This window comes from Zalophus californianus, chromosome 8, assembly GCF_009762305.2.
Source record: "Zalophus californianus isolate mZalCal1 chromosome 8, mZalCal1.pri.v2, whole genome shotgun sequence".
Lineage (NCBI taxonomy): Eukaryota > Metazoa > Chordata > Mammalia > Carnivora > Otariidae > Zalophus > Zalophus californianus.
In genome coordinates this window covers 52,188,550-52,207,986 of record NC_045602.1, presented here as the reverse complement: position 1 = coordinate 52,207,986, position 19,437 = coordinate 52,188,550, and the positions used below count along the sequence as shown (strand labels likewise).

The following is a 19,437-nucleotide window of genomic DNA, read 5'->3' as shown; positions in this document are numbered from 1 at the left end:
TGTGTGGCCGATGCTGTTTACAGGCCGAGGGGGCCAAGGCTCACCGGGTGACGGCGGGGTTAGCGGCGGCAGGATCTCCGGGAGGCGCCGGGCCGGCCCCTGGAGACTGGGGCGGCCGGTTACTAAGCCGGGGAAGTGGCGCGGCCCGCGGAGGAGCTGCCCTGGCCGCAGCGCCAGTTCGAGCGTCCGCCGGCGGGCAGGGCCTGGGGAGGGTGGGGGAGCAGCCCCCGCACACAAGTGTCGCCATGCAGCCGGCGGAGAAAGCCTCCTACAAGGTCACCTGGGGTGAAGCGGCGTCCCAGCAGCCCAGGTGGGCCGGGGATGAGGTGGCCGGGCTGCGAGGGGCCTCCCTGGAGGGGCAGGGCCGGGAGCGGGCGGGAGCCCTTGGGCGGCGCGAGGAGCCGGGAGAACCGGGCTGGGGTGCTGGCTCGCTTCCGGAGAGGTGTCCGGGGACGGTGGCTTCCTCATTGCCCTGCCGACCAGCGAGCCCCGGCCTGGCCTCCCGAAGCGCCTTGGTGCTCAGTGACAGCCCTCGCCCTCACGCACGCCCCTCTGCAGGGCCAACGGCGCAGACCCAGACTCCACTTTCTTGCTCACCTGCCCACTCCCGACCCACGCTAACCCCGACGATGAGTGGGACCAGAGTGCCATTGGGAGCTACTACGAGCTGTTCGCGGCCGCACTGGGCAACCTGGAATGGCTGCGTTTCTGTCTGAATCGGGACCGTGACAAAATTCCGGCAGATGACAAGGTAAGGCCTTGGAGCTTGGGGGCAAGAAATGAAGTCCTCTGTATGCACAGAAAGTTCCTCACATAGTGGTTCTCTGGCCAAGATCTGCCTATGGAACATCCACAGATACCCTTTTCTGTGTAGATAGTCACCTTCTACGAGCAGACTCTGCTCTGTAGGTTAGGTTGGGGACCCTGGGGCCCCAATCCTGCTCAGTCTCCTCCTACCCTCCTCCCGCCCCCACAGGGCTTCACCGCCATCCACTTTGCAGCCCAGAATGGCAAGCTTACGTGCCTGCAGGTTTTGGTAGAGGAGTACAAGTTTCCCGTGGACCTGCCCACCAACAATGGCCAGACACCCCTGCACCTGGTCATCCACGGGGACAACAAGACCATGACCCTCCCCTGCATTCACTATCTACTTAACCAAGGGGCGGCCCTCAACACGTGAGTCCAGCCTGTGTCCAGAAAGTGTCTTGGAACCTGGGCAGATAGGGACCCCACTTCCAGGTAGACAGATCCATGCAGGACAGGCAGAGGGCTGTAGGGTGACAAGGACTGGGTCCCACATAAAGCAGTCAGTGAGCCCACATGGTGTAGTAAGGAGATCAGGCTCTGGGAGAGGACAGACCTAGTTCACATCCCAGCTTTGCCATCTGCTAGCAAACAGCAAGACCTCCAACAAGTCACTCAACCCTTAGCCTCAGTGCTCTGGTTACCAAGCTTGTCAGTACACTGGAGTCCCGTATGTAGCTTCAGAAATACCAGTGCCTGTGTTCCAGTCAAAGGCTGAAATTGGTATGGGGTGCCATCTGAGCTTTAGAAGGCCTAAAAGATTCCAAGGTGTTTCTAATTTGCAGCAAATTTTGGGAATTATTTCCTGAGTGTCTTCAACTGAAATGTGGGAGGATGACATGAGACTATTGTGGTGACGGAGTAAACGCATGGAAATGCCCAGATGGCCTATGGGAGACTGCACTCGCTCATATTTACAGAGCCCTGTGTGCTCGGCGCCAAGCCTGAGTCGAATACAGCAGTGAAGACAGGGAAATTGTCCCAGCCCTCATGAAGCTGATAAACTAGTGCAGGAGCAGACAGTGAACTAGCAAACCAATAAATGAACGAAATGACAGTGTAGTAAGTAGTTTCAAAGGAAATAAACAGGGCAATGAGGTGATGAGTAAAAGGGGTAGGGCAGAGGATCTATTTTGGAAGGGGAAGTCACCTCTAAGGAAATAACATTTAAATTGCAGCCCGAAAACTGAGGGCAAGGCAGCCATGAAAAGAGCTGGGGAAAAGAGTCCCAGGCAGAGGGAACATCATGTGCAAAGATCACAAGTTGGGAAAGAGTGGGGCAAAGTCAGAAGATGAGGGTGGGGAGGAGGCAGGGCCCAGGTCACGCAGGCCTTGTGCGCCATGGCCAGGCAGGGGAGGGGGCAGGAGGGCTGGCTGACTTAAGAGCCAATAAGGTTAGTGCCCTCTGAGCTCCAGCCAACCCAGCTCTTCTTCCAGCAGATCTTTACTGTGGCACACCCATATAGTCAGGCTCCCACCATTCGTTTAGTCCAAACCCTCCTTCTATGGTTGAGGAAATTGAAGCTCAGAGAGGAGAAGGGACATATCAGAGTCACCCAGTGGGCTAGTGGCAGAGCAGGTCCGGAACCTGGTTTGCCCACCTCTCTGATGGGCAAATGGCCATCCTTTCTGCCCTCTTCCCGGCTGGCGGGGCCCTCTACAGTCAGACATGCAATGGCTCCACACCCCTCCACCTGGCAGCCTGCAAGGGCCTGCTGAGCTGCGTGAAGGTGCTGGTGCAAAATGGCGCCAATGTCCACGCCCGAGATGCCATGGGCTGCAAGCCCATCGACTACTGCAAAATATGGAACCACCGCGACTGTGCCCGGTGAGAGTGTGAGAACCACCCACAGCCTGCCACCCCTTCCCTCCCTCCCAGCCCTTTCCTTGGGGCCCTCACCTGAGGCTGAGCCTTTACCAGGAGGGTCTGGGCTGGGAGATAAGTCTGCAGAAGAGACCCCCGGCCCCCCAGGATATTATTCCCAGGGCTTTCCACAGGGCCTCACCCCTGTGGGTATAGCACTGCCCTTCCTTGCCCTGAGGCCTTGGATCCTCAGCAGGGGGTGCTGATCAGACTATCACTTTCTTCTCTCACCTCAAGGGTAGTGGGAGGGGCCTTGGGCAGTGGGGAATGGCGTCTCTGGTGGCTCCTCCTACCCTCATCCGGGCCCTCAGCAGCAGCCGGTCTTCCCAGCCCAGGGTGAAGCTCGGTCACTGAAGGGTGACATACCCCCACCTTGGCGTCAGGTTCTTGAAGGATGCCATGTGGAAACGGGACAAGAAGGACTTTGCTCGTGAGATGGGGAAACTGAAGAGGCTCAAGGACGAGCTGGCCTTCATGGAACAAGACTACCTCACCGAGTATCAAGTAAGGGGGACGGGGGGGCAGGGGCACCAGGCAGCCACTGCTATCCAAGCAGGTGAGCAAGGGAGGCCATGACTCATACGCAGTTAGAAGAGTGGCTGGTAGCAGTCCCACCCAGAAAAAGCCTCCCTCTCCCCATCCTCTGAAATTCCACCCTTAAGAGCCACTCCCCTAGGTCAAAAGTCTCATTTTGTGTTAGAGAGTACATACAGCTTAAATTGGCAAGAAATACAGCACGCCTCCTAGCGCATTGCCTCCTTCTGGATGAGGAGGAAAATCTCTAGCGAGCTCCAGGCCCTGCCTACATTGGGATTCACACTGGTTAAAAAGATCCATCGTTGGGGCGCCTGCGTGGCTCAGTCTGTTAAGTGTCTTAACTTCGGCTCAGGTCATTATCCTGGGTCCTGGGATGGAGCCCCATATCGGGCCCCCACATCGGGCTCCCCACTCAGTGGGAAATCTGCTTCTCCCTCTCCCCCTCCCCCTGCTCATGCTCTCTCTCTCTCAAATAAATAAATAAAATCTTAAAAAAAGAAGAGAAAGACCCATCCTTTGGGGCGTGTAGCTGGCTCAGTTGGTGGAGTACGTGACTCTTGATTTCAGGGTTGAGAGTTCAAGCCCCGTGTTGGCGGTAGAGATTACTTAAAAATAGTCTTTAAAAAAAAAAATCCATCCTTTCCAACAGACACTGAGCATTTCCTCTCTGCTAGGCACCTGCTGGACCCTGCGGCTCCAAAGACAAATGAGATGTGGTCCCCTCACTCAAGGAGCTTAGGATCTAGAATGGGAGGTGGGTTATATTCCCACAGAGAAGGAAGGGTCCAGGAGGATGCCAGAGAGATAATGCTTAAGAAGACCTTTAAAGATGGGCAGCAGTTGGCTGTATGAAGAAGGGAAGGGCTGACCAGGCAGAAGGAACAGAGAGCCCTGTGGAGAGGCACAGAGGTACAGGAGAACGTGGTATATGCCGAGAAGCACAAAGTCAGTACAGCTAGGGGAACAGATGAGAGGTGGAGATTGCCAAGCGAGAGATTTGGAAGGGGCTCAGACCTATGATGGACCTTGGCTGGGGAAGAATGGGGAAGTAAAGCATTTCAAGCAGGTGTAAGGATATAGGATGCAAGAGCCAGAAAACCCAGAGAGAAGATGCTGGGAATCCTAAGTGGATCCAGAAGTGGGGAGGGCCTCAGGGCTGGCAAAATCCAATACTCCGGCTTGGTTCCAGCTGCATTTCTCTCCAGTTTTCTCAGCCCTGTCCTCTTCTGGTGTGTCACCCAATCCTCAGAGCCCCTTGTGTCCAGAGGAGGCAAAGCTCATCCGTTCCCGTGTCTCTAAACTTTCCCAGAAGCCCCTTGCAGATCTCCCCTTATCTCTTATTGGCCTCAGTTGGATCCTATGTCCATTCTTGTGCCAATCCCTACAGCTAAAGGAAAGCCATGTGCTGACTGACCTGGGTCTGGGGCAAGGCTGATGGAATTATTATGATTGGCTTAGCCTAATCAGAGCCTACCTCCTGAGCTGGGTCAATCTCCGTACCACCTGATGGCTTAGCAACGGTCCGGGGGGTGAGACACTGAAACAAGGGGGTGGACAAGGGGCAGTTCTGTGGCAAGCTGAAGGTTCAATTCTAGTGGAGGCAAAAACAGAGAGGTAGACCGAGTCATGACCACCCAGCCCAGAGAGCCAGCCAACTATATCCAACATACGAGGCCCACCACTTCCAGAAGCCAATCCAGACTGGCTCCCCCCAGTTCCAGGCCTTCCAAACCTTTCTGCTTTCTTCTTCCAGTGTCAAGGATTTGCCTTTCCTCCCCCATCAAACCAGAGATTCTCTCAGAGCAGGACATATCTCCACATCAGACGAGGGACTTCTCTGGAGGTGGAGGCTTGTCTCCCCCATGAGACTTGAGGTTTTCCATACGACAGGGACTGGAGGCCTCACTTAGGGCAGAGGCGTTATCAGGTTGGAGGTCGGAGAGGTTCTACCTGCCCCATCAGCCCAAGGGCTCCCTTCGGGCAATAGTTATCTCCAGGTCAGAACAAGGGCTCCCATAAGACAGGAGTTTCTCTCATCAGACTTAGGCCTCCTGGGGCAGAACTGTATCTAGCCAGTGATACCTGAGGTTTCCAAGGGCTACAGCCACAAGGCCTCCCTCCACCGGAGGAGGGAGGAGGGGCAGCCCTCCATGACTATCTTGTACCCTCTGATGTTGCAGAAACAGCACCAAATTCTGAGAGAAGCTGATTTCAAGAAGTGGCTCCATCGCAAGCAGCTGCTCCAAGGCCAATCCCTGATCCGCAATGCCAAGCAAGCGCCTTGTGCCCCACCCCAGGCGATTGCCATCCCCAAGACCCTCAAGCACCAGGGGCCTCGAAAGAGCTTCTACCCCTCCCCAGAGGCACGCCTGCGGCAGACATCAACGCCCAAGCTGCAGTCCTCGGGGACACCCACATCCATCTACATGCAGCCCATGGTCAGGCGGCCCAAGTCGTGGAATGTTAGCAACAATCCTGCCAGATCGCCCACCACCCAGATCGGCTACCCACAGGGCATCCGCCTAGGTGTGCATCCAGACCCCAGCCCAGAGCATGACTTCCACAGCTTCCTTAAGGTGAGGTCTGACCGGCACGGTGGTGCACAGCTGTGCACGGTGGCCGGCAACCGGGTGGCACCTGTGCCCCAGCTGCCTTTCAAGGTGGTAGTCCAAGAGCTGTACCCTTCGGTGCGGCCATGCAGGATGAAAGTGCCCCAGGGCTTTTGCCCTGTCAGCATGAGGCACGTGCCCCGGAAGTGGCTCTTGGGTGACAACAACTTCTGGACTGACACTCTGGCCATGAACCTGCGTGAGACATTTGATGAAGCCTTCCTGGCAGCTGTGCAAGCCCATCAAGGGCTCCCCACTCTGCCCTCCCCCAAAAGCCCCCCCATAAACTTATTTTGGTAGGCTGTCAACCTGAGGCAGCCCAGTGAAGGCTGAGGTGTGGTGATTCACGTTGGGGTTGGAAGAGAGGGAGAGGAGTACTCACAGGCTTCCCACTTCCCACTCCCAAGCTTGAAGATCAGAGCCCCTTCTCTCTTAACAAAAGACTAGGTCCCAGGTCTCCCCTCTTCACAAAGAAATTTCTTGGACTCCCCAAGAGGTTTAAGCTAGGGCAGAGGCCTCAGAGTGGGCATCAGTCTATCCTGGGCCCTTGCATCATAAAATGGACACTTTGGTGTCCCTACTACCTCTCCTCCCCCCTGCCCCAGCCCACCAGGAACAAGGCTTCCAGGATAGGGAACCACAGGAAAATGCTGCCTCTTGTTCAGATCAAGTCCTTCAAGGTCTCTGTAGTTCAGGGAGGCACAAGCAGCATATCTTGGGGGGAGGGAGGGAGGACCCATGGCTTCAGTTTGCAACTATACAAGCACTTGCACTTCCTCCAGGAAGCTATCCTGGATCCCCTGTTATCCCCTGGACACATCGCTACAAATCATTCATTAAACAAATGTTTATTGAGTGCTTTCTATGTACCGGGCACCAAGCCAGGCACTATTAATACAAAAACTGAAGGACAGTCCCTGCCCTCAAGGAGCTTACAGTCTAGTGGGGAGATAGACCAGTAAGCCTAGAGTGATTTGTGTGGTGTGCTGGGGGAAGAGGGGACAAAGCTCAGAGGAAGTGAAATCTAAGCTGAGAACTGACAAGAGAAGGTACCCAGATGGGCAGAAGAAAGGAGAATCAAAGTGGCATCTCTGAATACAAGAGGCGGGGACACAGGGTGCAAGGTGGCAAGTGATGAGGCCAGAGAGGCGAGCAGGAACCAGACATCACAAGTTTCACAAGCCATGCTAAGGGGTCTGGTCTTTATCCTGAGGGCAGTAGGGAGCCATGGAAGGTTGTAGGCCAGGAAGTGACTTGATGAGCTATACATTTTAGACAACTCTGGCTGTGGGACATCGAAGGAGAAGGAGGCTGTCACAATAATCCAGGTGTAAGTTGATGACAGTGGGTGTGGCTCAAATCAAGAGATGTTAGGAAGGTAAACTTAACAGTTTTTAGAGATTGGATGAGGGGGAGGGGCAGAAAGAGAAAGCAGGACTAGAAAGCAGGTTTCTGGTCTGGCTCCTGAGGGGTCTTGGGGCCACGGCAGGTACCCAAAAGAGGCAGGTTTGCAAAGGACAGCAGCAAGTGCCCTCTGGGCCGTGAGAGTTGTCTGTGCACCCAAAGGCGAGAGGAACTATGGTTCAGAAGATCAGGAGGGATGCTGGGGCTGGAGGTCAACTCTCAGTTCCTTGGCAAAGAGTCCTTGAAGCCATCAGCTTGGATGGGCTCCTCCAGGGAGCCCACAACAGAACCCTGAGAAACCCCATTGTGCGTGGGGCAAATGGAGAAGCCTGCACAGGAAACTGAAAGGAATAGCAGAGGCAGGAGGAAGACCAGCCACAGGAGTGCCAGGGAAGTGCAATTCAAGAAGCTGGGGGTGAGCAGCCCTGTCAGATGCTGCAGAGATCCAGTATAAGATATGAAAGGGTCTGCTGGATTTAGCACGAGAAGGCCACTGGCAACCCCTAGGAGAGAAGCCATGTCATCGGGGTGAGGAACAGAGAAGGAGACAGCAAGGGAGAGCTGAGCCAGCTGCTGACGCAGCAGTGAGGACACTGGCCTCCTGTGTCCTCTACCTTGTCTTCCCTCGTCTGCATAGGATAAAAAGGCCTGGCCATCTCATTCCCAGCAGGAAGAAACCAAAACGTGCTACTCCTCTCAGCGAAAGGGAAAGGCTGGGATTTTTAAGAGAACAGGAAATGCTGCAGTCAAGGGAATGAAGGGCTGTGGTGGGACTTGGGGCAAGATATAGAGACTTTCAAGCACAGGGGCTTCCCTGGCTTAAAGGTACTGCATGTGCACTGTCCATCTCCGCACGTGCCAGTCTCGACCCGAGGTACAGGACATGGCAGGAACGGCTCTCGTGGGGGCTTCACTCCCGTATGTACTGCTGAGTACTTGCAAGGCACTGTAGTTGGAGTGCAAAGTCAGCAAATGCTGGTCTGTGCCAGGATCTGGCCCACCTTCTTAGAAGACTGAGGTCAGCTCCCCGGGAACCAAGAGCACTCAGAAGAGAGGGCCAGCCCTCGTGTGCTCTTAGAGCGACAAACCGTTTCTCCCCTCAGTCCCGTTTCATAAAAAATAGGCTGTAATCCAGTCTGCCTGGAAGCCAGTTTCTATTTTCTTTCCTCTTGGGCCCAAGATAGAATTCAGCCAGAAACCGCTCCTTTTCCCCAGGGGAAAGCTTACAAATAGGATATTGCAGATGTTCCAAAAATCCCACCCAGTCCCAAACCGTCCCTCCACGGCCCCCAGCGTCACAGCCATGGCGCCTTGGGGAAAGAAAAGATGGAAGAAAAGGGAGGGGCACGAGAAAGGCTGCCTCCACCCCCAACCCCCCTGACCCGGCTCAGCTCCTCACCTCTGCCCACTTCCCAGGAAGGGCCGTGAGAGCAGTCCCGCTGGGAGGGCAAGACCCAAACCCAGAAAAGAAGCCCCTGGAGCAGAAAGTCCAGTCCAGTCCAGGGCAGAAGGTCAACAGGAAGAAAGGGAGATGAACTTTCAGGATATTAAGGCAAACAGTGCCACCTAGAGTCTTTATTCAAATGGGAATCAGCACTTGGGACAGAAATCACAGTTCAACAGCAAAAACTATTTCTCCTGGAAGTGCCAAGCCATGGCCCCTCCCCACGGCCATCTGCCCAGAGAACTTATCCCTGTCTGCTCTCCAGCTTCATAGCCCCTGCCCCGCCTGCCCCGGCTGAGCCAGAACCTCCTGACCCACCACGGAAGTGGGTAGGAGGGTCAGAGGGAGCTCAGCTCCCGCCTAACCAGGTGGCCCATGGCCTCCTGGCTAAGCAGGCTCTGCCATCCTCCTGGTGCCCTCTGAGGTCACAGCCTCTAGCAACGTCAGATCTGAGCCAAGCTGAGCCCTTCGAGGAAGGTGGGGATGAGGGCTTCAGGGAGAGTCAAGGGAACAAGGGCCAGGGCGGGGGGAAGGTGCCTCCCAGGCTCATGGCCCCCACCTAGTGCAGAGGCCCAGGGGCCCGACTCTCCTGATTTTGTCCCCACATCCCCTCCCCAAGGGGTTCAGTATATCTTCTGACGACTGGGTAGAACGGCCTCTTTGATGAAGGAGAAGACAATCAGGATCCCTAAGCGTTTGCCCCGCTTGCCTTTGGTGAAGTAATTGGAGACCACGTCATCTGTGGAGACACAGGCAGGGGGATGAGTGTGTGTGTCTACATGTGAACACGGCTCTCCCCACCTAGAGCCCAAATGCCTCCATCACAAGGCTGGGCGCGGGCTCCCCACACAACCCAGGCCTTCCTGAGGCAGTCCCACCGTGACCCCTGACAAGCCCCTTCTCACCTCCTGGCTGCATGGTGGAGGGCAGGACGTTTTCCCCAGCCGACAGTGACACAAAGAACGCAAACGGGATTATCCACAGACAGAAAGTGAAATAGGCCAGGACCTGGCAACAAGAGACACTGAGAGAGGGTGCCCTGGAAGTGCCGCGGGTGGGCCCCACACGGCCACCATGCGTCTTACAGAGGCGGTCAAGAATGCACAGAAGGCCCCACACCTGATCTCTGAAGGAGGCCAGGGACCAGGAAGCAGAGGCAGGGCAACCTCAGACATGGAGAAAATTCAGTGGGGAAAGGTGGAGGCTGAGGATGACCGAGTGTGACCACAATCCCCAAATTCTGGGCACTAGGACAAACAACTCCTCTGAACTAAAGGAGGCAGATGGAAGGTAAAACCACGACTGACCCATCTTCCCCCCAAAAGTGACCTTGTTCTGCCCAGGGGTCGGAACTGGAACAGCAGGTTGTGGAGAACCCCTGAGCGGAAAAAAGCTTGACAGGCTGCTGGGAGGAGCCGGGCTTCAGGGCTGCAACCTGCCAGCCCCATGAGGTCTGCATCAGACAAGGCCACCCCAGTGCCCTGTCCTGACCTCAGGGTGTTAGGCTGTGATCTTGGGAGAACCAAAGGACTCCCTGGGGGAGAGCAGTGACCTCCCTGCCTCAGCTAAAGAGACCCCTGCTCCTCACCCCACACCACTGTCTAAACTCCTCAATACTATTTTTTTAAATGCGTTATCCCTCAGCAGACTATTTCAAACCCCAGCTAAGTTCACAAAGCAAATCATGCAAGTCCCCTTTACTTCCTCTGTCCCTGCTAATAGTTCGATGTACTGAACACTTCTTACCTCTGAGAAAGGATAATATTCCTCTGCAAAAAACTGAAATGCTAGGTAATGATTCACCACCACTAGCCCTGTTGAGGAAATGAAGAGTCAGTTTGGGGGGAAGAATATAAAGCTGGACTTTTAACCTTCAAAGGCCCCTGGGAGTTGGGAGTCCTGAGTCTTAGTCCTGATTTTACACCCAACTCAGAGTATGGCTATAAGCCAAGTACACTACCCTCCAGAACTCAGTTCTCCATCTGTGAAAATGCAGAAGGCATTTATGAGCAAAATTAGAAGGCAGATAAGAAAGCTCTTTGAATGGTATAAAAATGAGACTTATTATGTAATCCAAAGCACCGTGACCATTAACCTGCTTTTAAGTGGATGTGAGTCTCAAAGAGTGCCCTCCCATGGGCAGTGGGCACAGAAGTCACAGGGCAGATAACATACTCCCAAGAGATTCCACTCTGAACTGGGCAGCTGGGAGAGGGCCTCAAATAAAGAGGCTCTCACTCCTCAGGAATAAAAGGGCACAGTTTGGGGCGCCTGGGTGGCTCAGTCGCTAAGCGTCTGCCTTCGGCTCAGGTCATGATGCCAGGGTCCTGGGATCGAGCCCCGCATCAGGCTCCCTGCTCAGTGGGAAGCCTGCTTCTCCCTCTCCCACTCCCCTTGCTTGTGTTCCCTCTCTAGCTGTCTCTCTCCCTCTCTCTGTCAAATAAATAAAATCTTTAAAAAAAATAAAAGGGCACAGTTTGCTAGATGCTTTGGGGTGCAGTTTTAGGGTTCCTCCAAATTCTGGGGGAGAGGGTCCTTTTCTCATTCTGCCCCAGGGTAGGGCTCACTGGTCTAAACTGGTATGTTCTGGACTGACACCCACCTCCTTAGGGTGCAGCCACATTTATGGAGGAGAGAGACAACTTGCAGATCCTGGGGATGGGCTGCTCAGAGATAGGCATCCCTGCCTGTTCTCACGGTGAGGTGAAGGGCAGGCACCAAAACAAAGCCCCCACTCAAACTGAACACCCCGCACGCCCACCTCATAGCCAAATGCCACGTCTTGTTTCTCTTTCCTCCTCTCTTGCCTTTCCCCTTCTAAGGCAGAGCTCTGCCGTGCCTAGCCACACTCTAGGACTGGGGAAACTGGAAGACAGATGGTGCCTGATGCCCACAGATCTTCAGGAAAAGTCTCTCAGGCATCTCAAGGGCAGGTTGGGGGAATGACAAAGGGAAGCCAGGAGGCTTCTGGGAGGCTTGGTCTACTGGGAGGGTGGGGGGTGGGGAGGGTTCTACCCCCTGGGAAGATGCAGAAGGGGTCTAGTCTCCAGGGAAGGACTCCCCACACCAACCCCCACCAAACACATCCTCTGGCAGAATCACACCAAGGCACTCAGGGAAGAGGCCAGTCCTAGCTTTAACTGGGTGCCCTCCTTGTGGGTAATATTCTCTTTCCAGATTCTCCCACAGAAATAGAAAAGTAGCTCCAAGAAACTCCCAATTACATCTCATATCCTGCCCAAAGACTAGGTGACCAGTAATGGTTAATGGGAGAAAAAACAATCCTGGTAACCAAACACTTCCCAGAATCTTTTCTGGGGCTATCTATAACCGCCTACTGTGTGTCACCTGAGTCCATCATCAAGAACCCAAGGCCAGAGAGGAGAAATGACTCCCAGGATCAGAAAGTAGTGCCCGCTTAAAGGCAGAATGGTCAGGGTCTTCCAAACACATTTGTTTACCCCAACGCCAGCACCTGCAGGGGGACCCACAGCCCCATGAAGCTTGTGTTAATCAAGACTGGGCCAGACGACTAGACAGGGAGCTACCTGCCTGCCAGGGTAGGGCTTTGGGCTTTTTCTGGCCAAGTGGTTTCTTAGAGCCCGTAACTACACAGAGAACCCACCTTTTGTCCCTTCTCAAATTCACCACCCTGGGAAAGCCCTCCCTAAGTATCCCACCCCCACTTCCCCCATCCCCCCAAATACTAATCACTAAAGCCAAGAAGACTCTAGGCTCCTCAAGTTTAAGAAGTCCATGTTCCCAATCAGCCTGGCCTCCTGGAGGACCCTAGTGGTTTGCCACTTTTCTCTATATCCCCATAGTGCCCCCGACTGAGCCGGGCACATGCAACCACCTCGATGGCCTCCCCAACTCTGCCCCCTCTCACCGCACGAAAGGATGAAGTTAGGCGAGGTCAGCATGATGAAGGGGAAGGTCTGGAGGAGGCCAAAGTAGACGAGGTTGGTGAAGAGGCCCACGCCAATCATGAAAGTGGGGAAACGCTCAAACACGTAGAGGCCAATCAGCACAGCTGTGGAGAACTGAAACGAGAGGTACACAGTGCAGGGAGCCTCTTCCAGGCAGCCTTCTTGGTCTCACTAACCCCAGCCTGCTCTGGGCAACACTAGGTTCATGCTTCCATCTCTCCCTGTTTCACAGTCCTCCGCAGCCTGTCTCTCAGCTCCCAAAGGGCAGCATCTTTTAATGCCATTCTCAAAAATTTTTGACAGCAACCCACAGTAAACATTTTAAGATCAAAGTTCAAATCTCAATTCTATTGTATTCTATTCTGTTTTTTGAAAATGCTGATCATGACCTACTGAACTGATGACACAACCCAATAATGAATGAGACCTACAACCTGAAAAACACTGTTCTGAAGGATTTATAGTTGTCAGCACTTAACAAATGGCAGTTGGTAGAATGAAGGTCTAATTCCTGTACCAAAACCCTCAGGCCAGGCCTCTGAACCCAGAGCTGACTGCTATGGTCTCATCTCCACTACTAACCCTCTACCCCAAGCCATGCCCAGAGTGGCTGCTGACACCAGGTGACTTGAGAGGCACTGGACTTCTCCCATCCAAATGGTCCCAATTCCCACCCTTTCCCACAGCTGGCAGGAATCTACCCGCCAGCAGGCATTCCTGGAGCTTTGACATCAATGGCAAGGATTGTGTCTTCAGGAACAGAAGCCTTCCATGAGACCTCAGGAGGGCAGGGCCTGGGCCAGGGAAGGCGTCTCCCTCTTAGGACAAGTCACTTGATCCAATCAGAAAGAGGGCAATGAGTACTCTAACTCAAGTACTCAAAACTGTTCTTAGGTAGGTTCTTCATAGTTCTTCGTGGGGGCTAGAGACAATGGGAAACAACCAAGCAAAGGCCAAGCCATGGTCCTGTCAACACAGAGTGTGCACTCAGCTGTCACCCTAAGGAACTGAGAACAGGGTCTGCAGTGAAGCGCTGCTACTTGGGGAAGGGGCGAGGGAACACCTGGACCCAGAGAGCAGACTCAGGAGACAAGGTGCAGGTGAAGGAGGTAGGGGTGGCACCCTCAGGAAAGAGCAGGGACAGAGATCTCATCATCCATGCAAAACTCTCCCCACTTCCTCCTTTGAGGCAGGGCAAAAGAGGGGAAAATCCTGGGGAAAACTGCCACTTACCCAGATCATGTATTTTATGATCCTGCTGGTGGCCACTGTATATTCTTCTATCAGTTCTGCCAGGTAATAGAGTCCAGCCGCTGGGGGGGTTGGGAAGAGGGAGCAAGCAGGGAGAACGTTAGCCAGAGTCACTCCCACCATCCTGGTCCTTCTCTCTCCGCAGCTGGGTCCCCATCAACCCCTCATGGACTCCCTCACTAAGGAACAAACCAAACAACCCACGTGGGGTCCTCCCAAGTCTGAAGAAGCAAAACTTTGTCCGAGCAACAAAAAAAAGATTTCATAAAACTGAATGGAAACCTGTATCTGATGCCTCAGCACAATGCTAACCTCTGGTCCATAAAGGGGCATTTCATTCACTCATTCACTAAATATCTGTTGGGCACCTGGTTTGGGCCAAGTGCCGCTCTGAGTGAAGAGAGAACAGGATAAGACAGGCAAGGTCCCTTCCCCGACCCAGCGCGGGTAAGCGGGGGTATAGGGAGAGGCGTCAGACGAGCCCAGTGTGACAAGCGCTACTTCATAGAAAGTACAGGGCACCACCAAACCCCCTAAGGAGAGCCTCCCGGAAGAGGTGAGATCTCAGCAGAGAGCAAGAGTAGGAACTAGCCAGAAGGGAAAAGCGTTTCAAACTCCGAGAGAGTAGGCAGTACGAAGGGGCGGGGATAAGTGTCCGGGAAAAGTTCAGCGCGACAGGCCCGCGAGGGTGGGCACGGCAGCGGCTGGCGGTGCGCGAGCTCGGGCAAGGGGCACTTGAGTCAGCCACTCCCAGGCGGTGCCGGGGCGGATTTAGTGACAGCGGGAGGGACCCGCGATCCCACGGGGCTGCTGGGGGTCAGCAAGAGGGGGCAGGATCCAGAGGGACAGGAAAGGGGAGGGATGCGAAGGCCGGGAGCACCGGACAGGAGTCTCCCGTGATGCGACCGCCTTCGTGATGCGACCCCCGGCCAGCACAGATGCCGGGACAGGAGCCCGCGCGGACCCGGGTCGCGCACTCTCACCGACGGCCAGCGTGATGAAGGCCACCTGGATGAAGAGCGAAAGCCAGCTCAGCACGTACATGAACCACATGGCGCCCCAGCCCCGCCCGCCCCCCGACCGCCGGGACGGGCCTGCGCGCTTCGGCTCCGGCGACACGGAGCCGCCGCCACCGTCACCGCGTCCCCGCCCTGCGGACGGACGGACGGACGGCCGTGCGCCGCCGCCGAGAGGAGCCCGGCCGGAGTGCCGCCCCCAGCCGAATCCGGACGAGCGCCTCCCGCCGGCGCGGAGGACCAGCCGGCCGCGGCCGCGTCCCGCACCCCGCTGGCGGAGCTCCCGCCCCCCGGGGCTGCACCCAGCGGAGGGCCGGCGACGCAGCCCGGGGAGGCAGGACGGTGCCCGGGGGCGGGGACGCGGCGCCAGCCGGGGGGACAGCCTTCGGTGCACTCCCTGGGCGCTCCCGCGCCAGCGTGCAGGGGTCCGGGGCGCGAGAGGGCCGCCTGACTGCTCCCCAGCAAGCACCGGCCAGAAGCGTTCAGGCGGGTCGCCCACGGGGCTTGTCTTGCCACCGCGGCTGACCCGAACAAAACTGTTGCGTGCCCAGCGCGGGCCAGGCACTGTGCTAAAGGCTACGCCGTATTTCCGTGATGGCAGTTGACTGTAAATCATTTCAGGATGGGGAAGCTGGGGCCAAGGAAGGTTACCTTGCCTCGGGTCATACATCTAGGAAGCGGCACAGGCAGGAGTTGGGGCGCCTTTAATCAGTCATCCTCAGGCGTAACTCTCCCTTTAGGCTGAGTTCCTTGAGGGTACCTTCTGCACCTTTGTATCGCCTGCACATCGCCAGTGGCGGGCACGCAGGGCGCCCACTGGGCGCTGAATGCATTTACTCTACCGCGGAAGACTTACTGAGGGGCGGAAGGCGCAGGGCAGCCCTTGTTGAGAAGTTCCCCATCTGGTGGCCAAGACAGGCATGCAAAATAAAGTGTCTGCACGGGCCTGGGCTGTGCTACTCATCTCGGGATAATCTTCACATGCATAAAAACGAATACATATTCCTCAAAGATTAAACATAGAACTACCATATAGTGCATCGATTCCACTCCTGAGTAGATACCCCCCAAAGACTGGACAGGTGATAGGAGTGTCTTCCGCAGGGCTCCCAATCCCTTGGAATTTCCAGGTGAGAGGAGCATTTTTGGTCTAAAGAGGCGACTCTGGGTGGGCTTCTGGATAGATCAGGATGGGGGCTGGTCACCAGAAAGACCAAGCCCTGGTGAGAAGCTTGGAACTTTCAGTCCCATCCCCTATCCTCCACAGAGGGGAGAGGGCTGGAGATTGAGCTAATAATCATGACTGTGGGATGAAGCCTCCATAAAAATCTCTAAACTATGGGTTCAGAAGTTGGTGGATGCATCCACATGCTTGGAGGGTGGCGCACCCCAACTCCACAGGGACAGAAGCTTCTGGGCTCGGGAGCCTTCCAGACCTCGCCCTAAGTGCCCCTTGATCTGGTTGTTCATCTGTACCTTTATAATATCCTTTGTAATAAACTGGTAAGTGTAAGTAAATATTTCCAAGTTTTGTCAGCCAATTATCTTGTAGTTATTATTTCCAAGTTTTGTCTAGCCAATTACCCAACCTGAGGAGGGAGGTTGGGAACCCCCCACGTTGTAGCCAAGTTGGACAGAAGCGTAGGCACCCTGGCAACCCATGACTGTAACTGGCATCTGAAGTGAGAGCAGTCTTGTGGGACCGAATCCTTAAACATGGGGAGTCTGACACTAACTCCGGGTAGTTACTCTCAGAATTGAATAAAATTACAGAACACCAAGTTGGTGTCAAGAGAGTTGGAAAATTGGTTGACGCACACATTTGGGGTCAGAAGGGTCATTAAGTAGAGAAACATTTTCCTTTACTACCACGATGACAAGGTATGAATGAATGTGGATGATATTTCAAAATACTGTTAATCATGGGAGAGAGATACAGATACTGTTAACAAGTACCAGAAGTTTGTTGCCTCTACTTACAGTGGAGGGAAATGTTCAAGAGACGTTAGTGCAAATAAAGATGGAACATTTCTTTCCTTCCAATTTTCCAGGGTTCTGGAGTATATCTCCCTGAATTCTCTGTCTGCTGACTTCTAAGGGGTCCCAAACCCCTGCTTAAGAATTCCTGAGGGGGGGGGGGAAGAATTCCTGAGGAACATGTATAAGGAGCCACGGGAGCTTCGAGGACTATGGGCTTATCTATAAGCCTCCTCACTGCTGCACTGGGAGAAACTGAAACCAGCCTGAAAGTTCACTAATAGGAAACTGGGTAAGTGCCTTTGGAAACATCACAGAGCAGAGCTGTAAAAACAAATGAGGACAGAATAAGTCATGGGGGTAAAAAGTATAGCACAGAGGGCGCCTGGGTGGCTCAGTTGGTTAAGCGACTGCCTTCGGCTCAGGTCATGATCCTGGAGTCCCGGGATCGAGTCCCGCATCGGGCTCCCTGCTCGGCAGGGAGTCTGCTTCTCCCTCTGACCCTCCCCCCTCTCATGTGCTCTCTCTCTCTCAAATAAATAAATAAAATCTTTAAAAAAATAAAAAGTACAGCACAGGGAATATAGTCAGTGATATTGTTAAAGTGTTGTGTGGTGACTGATGGGAGCTACACTGTGGTGAGCAGTGCATAACATAGACACTTGCTGAATCACTGTGTTGTACACCTGAAACTGATGTAGCATTGTGGGTCAACCATACTTTAATTGAAGAAAAGAATAAAAACAAACACACAAAACTGAGGATGTTCCATATAAGAAGATTCCCCTTTTGAAAAAAGTAAAAGGCTGGGAAGAAAGAACTAGGTATTCTTTATAGAGGTATTCCTTTATATAGACTATCTCTGGAAGGATACATTCTAAAATGGTGACATTGCTTTGCTTCCTAGGAAGAGAGGGTAGGGTTCAAGAGTAAGAGAGAGCCTTTCTACTGTATGTCTTTTTATATTCTTAACACATTGAACTACGTAAATATATGTAAACATATTACCCATTCATAAGTTAAGTTTAAATTTAAAATATTCATAGTATGCTGGATCTGCTGGGATGGCTCAAATTTCTTGTTATTACCCCATCCCTTTGTGAGGAAAGCCACTGTGTAGTAAGTTGGCCAACCTCGGATCATGTGGCCTGGCTGTCGGGGAGTCTGAATTTGAGACACGGACGCATCAGTGAGTAGAGGAACAATAAAATCTCAATTGTTCTTACTTTTTCCTAGACATTGTCCTCCTGGGGAGGGAGGAGAATGTAAAAGTATTCCCCCACTCTTCCCAGAACTGTAGAGAAGAGAAACTTGGGGGCCAAAATGGTTAAGTGCATTGAGATGACCCAATGAAGGATTGTTGCTGCAGGGCTGGACATTTTCACTTCCCCACAGTCTTGGGGCCAAAACTGGCCCCAGGAACGAAGGCTGAGCACTGGTGTTTCCTCCCACAGCAGGCAAGAGAAGCCATGGTTTCCTGAGAGCCGTGAAAAGCAAGCCAGGAGGCCCTGGTTCCCATCTGCTCCTCATGACCCAACAGCACTGGACAGGGCTCAGGGAGGCTCTCTGGGACCCATGCTTGGGCAGGGGGTCACAGGGGAGAGCAAACCCAGCCTCCCCGGAAGGAGGGTTGGGAGGGAGCAGGAGGGCTCCTCACCCTCAATTCAAGGGACTCAAGGGTGCAAGGGTTTGTAGATTCCGAAGTCTGTTGACCTACATACTGACAGTAAGTATATACACTTATCCCAATGTTACACGTAACTCTTTAACTTTTCCTAATTCACACACTCATGTGTTACCATTTGAGGCTGGCGTGTGTGGGGACCAATTCCCATACATCTCATGAGGATGTTCTAGGGGAAAGTAGCTCTTTCACCGTCAGATGGATCTCTTCCTCAAAACACTAACTGCTAGCATTTATAGTGTTCTCAGTGTGTGCCAGACACTGTCCTAAGTGATTTGTATGTATAAACCCATTTAAGGTTCATTGCTAGCACAGGAGATAGTGTTATTATGATGTCCATTTCACAGATAAGAAATTGAGGCACAGAGAGGCTGAACACCTTGTCTACGGTCACATAGCTAGTACTTGGAAGAGCCAGGGTTTGAATCTGGGCATTCTGGCTCCAGAGCCACATGGTTTTTTCTGGTCTCTTAAAAGTCACTTGCCTTTGTTGTGAGAGTGATTCCGCCTGTCTTGTCATCACCTGCCATTTGGCCAGTGGACTTGATCCTGTTTTATCTCCCCAAAGGCTGCCTGATCCTCTGGCTCTCCCTCTTTTCCCTCCACCTTTATCCCTAGAGGAGCTGATGAATACACCTAGGATTCTCGTCACCTCTGGTCCCTTCCTGCATCTTCACTAAACTCCCCTTCTCACATTCTCACAGACTTACACCTTCACTGAGCCCACGGCCAGGGGCAGGAATTTAGTTGGTTCTGTGGTCCACACAGCTGGGGCCTGCACATCCCTAGGGGCTGGGAAAGGTAGATGGGTGTGGAATGAAAAGGCGGGGGAGTGCAGAAGTGTGCATTTCGAGTCCTGGGGCCCGGCTGTGTTGGCTGCCGCCCTCTAGTGGCGGCCAGAGGAGCTGCAGAGGACCA

The 19,437-nt window shown here is 53.9% G+C and overlaps 2 protein-coding genes across 5 annotated transcripts; one reads left to right on the top strand and one right to left on the bottom strand.

The window, feature by feature from the left end:
- Positions 1-79: 79 nt before the first annotated feature.
- On the top strand, positions 80-6,142 carry ANKRD53 (ankyrin repeat domain 53). The gene is made up of 6 exons (XM_027621597.1): positions 80-310; positions 559-751; positions 977-1,176; positions 2,468-2,632; positions 3,052-3,172; positions 5,386-6,142. Exons 1-6 carry the CDS (start codon positions 246-248, stop codon positions 6,112-6,114), a joined length of 1,473 nt encoding a protein of 490 aa, XP_027477398.1. The 5' UTR covers positions 80-245; the 3' UTR covers positions 6,115-6,142.
- A 2,623-nt stretch (positions 6,143-8,765) lies between these two features.
- Positions 8,766-15,690, bottom strand: TEX261 (testis expressed 261). Of its 4 annotated transcripts, XM_027621599.1 has the most exons (7): positions 15,510-15,689; positions 14,826-14,850; positions 13,825-13,904; positions 12,552-12,705; positions 10,409-10,476; positions 9,568-9,670; positions 8,766-9,401 (listed from the first exon to the last, which is right to left on the bottom strand). In XM_027621599.1, the coding sequence occupies exons 1-7, from the start codon at positions 15,522-15,524 to the stop codon at positions 9,286-9,288; spliced, it is 561 nt and encodes a 186-aa protein (XP_027477400.1). In that variant the 5' UTR covers positions 15,525-15,689; the 3' UTR covers positions 8,766-9,285. The 4 variants fall into 4 exon arrangements, with proteins under 4 accessions (XP_027477400.1, XP_027477401.1, XP_027477402.1 ...); XM_027621600.1 differs by lacking the exon at positions 14,826-14,850 and having other exon boundaries at positions 15,510-15,690; XM_027621601.1 differs by lacking the exon at positions 15,510-15,689 and having other exon boundaries at positions 9,568-9,686; positions 14,826-15,016.
- Positions 15,691-19,437: the final 3,747 nt, after the last annotated feature.